We start from the raw sequence: 3,880 nt of genomic DNA, 5'->3' as shown, positions 1-3,880 counted from the left end.
TTTTACAAACTTTTTACACACCGCTCGTACGAAACTTGCCTTCTGATAAGCTTACACTGTTCACACTCGCTAATAGGAGCTAGAAGACCGTTTAGAAATTGTCAAACTTGGTGGCCATAGCAACTATAAACAACATTATGGTGCAAGACACCGTTGCTAAGCAATGGCTCTAATGGCTCGACCGATGTGTTTAATGTGTACTGGATGGTATTACATTTTGCGGCAGACAGTGTAACTTAACGGACATACTAAGTGATCGTGCCTTATATCGAATAAAAATCAGATCATTATAATTGAGAACACTAAACGAAACCTAAGCGCGGAATTGTTTCTTTCAAGCAATCAAGAGCGTGTTATTCCTATTCGTTAGCCACAAACACTACCATTCTCTTGATATATTTACAAAACACTGATAAATATGATTGTACATCGATAATTTACATACATTTTTGTGAGGGCATGCACATCAAAACTGGTGGTATAAGTTAGTAGGAAACGTACGGAACGTCCGTAATGTTGCACCATAATGCCATTGTGCATGTATACGTATTCTAGAACAACTGTACAAACGCGTCCTAACGCTTCGGCAATACACTGCCCTACACACGGTAAGTTTCATAGTGATCTTCAAGATCAGTACACATACTGTACTCTCTGTTTGCTGTCGAGTACAGGTAGTTCATTAAACAAACAAACAAAAAAACACACCAACCACACTTTAAAACGAAACAAAACAATGGATTAACGCTGCCAACTTTTAACAAGTACGTATCCAAAGCCTTATCATAAACGAACAAACCGGAAATCACTGAATTCGATTGGGATTAAAAGTCGAGTTTCATCACATGGTTGTTGCACCGGTACCGGGGGGGTGATAAGTCTTTTGCGGGGATAAAACGAGTTTCCACCTCTGCACGCTCATCGCATTCGTTGTCGGAACTCTTCTAATTCGTGTATACTTGTCGAAAGCCTTAAAATAAACAATCAGGGAACAAGTTAGTGTTACTTTTCCTCGACTCTAAACAGTTGCTTTACACTTACCTTCCAAAGGCGTTGAATAACGCCACTATCTCGCCGCGCTTCAACCTCAACGATGGCGACTGTTGTTTCAGCTTCGTGCCGAGCCCGGTATCGATCTTATCGTCAAACTTGCCCGAGAAAAGAATTTTCAGTGCCGTTCCCATGCCCTGTACCTGCAGCTTACCCCACAGCCGGCATTTATCGCACCCGACGCAGTCCATAATTTTGGAAATGTTCATAAACTTTTCCCGGAACTCATGCTTCAACTTAATCGCCGATGTGCCTCCGCTAAACATCGCCGTTTCGTTGAAATGCGCCGGAAAACCTTCAATTACGGTTAGCAGATCCTTGACCGCCGTTTTCACTTCGCGATCATCCCGCTCAAGGCCGGTGAAATATTCCTCGTTTCTTAAGTATGGTGCCGCTTTGGCTAAAGCACGCATTTCCACCAGGTACGCAAAGTACAGATTTCTCAACCAGTGAGACCCTTCGTTGTCGGTCATGTGGGGACTGAAGCGACGTTCGAACTCTTCCATATTCGGTCCCCACACACCGGCCGGTGCGACGAAGCCGAGTGAACCCTTCTCCGACAGCAGATAGTTGGCACAGAGATGAATGTTGATGCTGGAGTGTAGGCCGGATATCATACGATAAAATACACGATGCTCCAGGCACACCTCATTGCGGGCCATATCCTGGTAGGGAATCATGGCAGAATAAGCATTTTTCTTCTTCACAGAATGTGCTCTGCAAGGTGCGAGATATGAATCGAATAGAGCAATTAAATAAATATTCTTTTAGTAGATCACAGCATAACATTATACTTCACTTACTGGAAACAGTTTTCCAAATAGATGCTGCTCCAGATACGGCGCGCTGATTCACCCCGATACCCAGTATACCGTTCCGGGTTCAGCAATAGATCCACGTACTCCGCACCGGGTTCGTGATCGTCCAGGATGCAGAAATTATCTTGCGCTTCGTCATAGTCCGCCCATCTCTGGAACTCTTTGTGTGCTTTATCACTGATGCTTGTGTTGAGGTAGCCCAGTTCCACGTCCAAGTCTTCGTTGCAGTTCGTCAAAGTTTGCACCTCTTTTATGTACTGAATGGAAAACGCGTAAAAGAAAAAGCAATTGTTATCGAAAACAGAACGGTATCGCTAACTTGTCACTAGGTGTAACATCAATAACAACCAAAAACACCAATCCACTCAACATAATTAACTGCACACGTAAGCCCAAACCCAAAACCGTTTACGTGTGCAAAACTTTCTTCCTCCAGCTTTAGAATGCAATCAGCGGAAATCGTAAAACCATGTGCTTATGGTAAATCATTACCATTACCATTACCAAAGCCACCGTTTATGCCACCGGTATGTTATAACATTATTGGCGCGTGTTGTTACCTCACGACACTCACCTTATGATAAGACGACGCGTCACCCTTCAGCCCCGGTGGGATATCTTTCTCTTCACATTGTTCCACATGGCAAAACCGCATCGCACACTTGCTGTCGTCAACCCAGAACGGGCACTCTTTGTTCAGGTGCACTTTGTAGTAGCGAAAGAAATCTTTTACCAGCAAGCTTTTCAGGCGAGGATAGATTTTTACATTGTTATAGTAATCCACCGTATCCACACTGCAGCTGCAATCATCGATCGTTCCCTGAAGCTGCAATAAAATGAAGAAGCACATACACATTCATTGTAGGTCACGTAAGATACTGAGGATGTTGTTCCACTTTCTAAAGCAAGCTTCGACCTAATGACAATCATTAGGGAGACACTCAGGGGTATCCTTACCTGGCAGAAACAGAACCGATCATTACTTGCTTCTGCACTACTGTCGCTGTAGAAATATCCGCTAGAATTGTTGGCAAAGCTAAGCAGCACACCAAAACAAATGACGATCCACTGAAACTGTGCCCGAGCCTCCCGGCCGACGGAAAGTCTTCGCCACGGTGCCATTGACACTGATTTTGATGCTACTTGTTACGTTTAGCTGTTTTGGCTATTACCCCACTTTTTATGTGTCCAACGATCCGGCACCCCGCAGCAGCGGGTTTATGTTTACGATAGAGACAAGCAAGGTTTCACTACAAATGGGCAATGTTTGTTGATTGTTTTGGCTTTTAGTTGTAGTAAATAAGAGCCGGAATTGTGTGGCCAACGATAAACAAGACACGGTTTACGTTATTCGATTCAATTTCGCTGGGGTTGGGAACAGTTCTGTCTGCTTGGTGGGTCACACGTTTGGTGCGATGTAAGGAGCGCGGTATGACTTTGCTTCCGAAGGATGGTGTAACTATCGATGGGATTGCACAAATTACTAAAATACATTCCTATGACAAGAACCCACTTCAAGCTGCGAAATACGTGCAAATGTTCACGACGGTTTTTGTTTTTTCAGCTGGTAAAGTTACCCCTTTCGACCCACCCACAAAACAACACGTCAACACACAACGCATAGCTGTCAAATGAGCTTCACCCTTGCACCCGCTCATCCCCTCTCCTACTTCTTCTTTCCATACAAACAGCTGATAAACAAACCACTGTCACCACCACTGGTCACGCGTGTGACATTTCGTGTTTATTTACGACAAAACTTATAAATTATAAATACATTTGTACACAAAACTCATTATCAATAATTATGATAAATTTTCAATGATTAATTTCCATTCTGTTCATTCCCTTTCCTTTGCGGGTTAGTCTAAAAAATTTAAAAATTCGAAACAATCTGCAGAAATCAAATCGGCCTTGTAAACATCTGTTCAAATCGCCTCTACTTTTCCGGCGCGGTTATTTGCAGAGAAACACGTGTGTTGTATAAATTCTAGTCGAAACTGTTTAATTTA

General features: G+C 43.2%; 1 protein-coding gene across 1 annotated transcript; it reads right to left on the bottom strand.

Annotated features, from left to right (window-relative positions):
- Positions 1-375: 375 nt before the first annotated feature.
- Positions 376-3,452, bottom strand: LOC128310416 (ero1-like protein). The gene is made up of 5 exons (XM_053047055.1): positions 2,826-3,452; positions 2,443-2,694; positions 1,854-2,125; positions 1,042-1,767; positions 376-970 (listed from the first exon to the last, which is right to left on the bottom strand). Exons 1-5 carry the CDS (start codon positions 2,988-2,990, stop codon positions 919-921), a joined length of 1,467 nt encoding a protein of 488 aa, XP_052903015.1. The 5' UTR covers positions 2,991-3,452; the 3' UTR covers positions 376-918.
- Positions 3,453-3,880: the final 428 nt, after the last annotated feature.

The sequence above is a fragment of the Anopheles moucheti genome, chromosome 2 (genome assembly GCF_943734755.1).
Source record: "Anopheles moucheti chromosome 2, idAnoMoucSN_F20_07, whole genome shotgun sequence".
Lineage (NCBI taxonomy): Eukaryota > Metazoa > Arthropoda > Insecta > Diptera > Culicidae > Anopheles > Anopheles moucheti.
The sequence above is the reverse complement of the archived record's forward strand: the minus strand, read 5'-3'. Positions and strand labels throughout refer to the sequence as shown.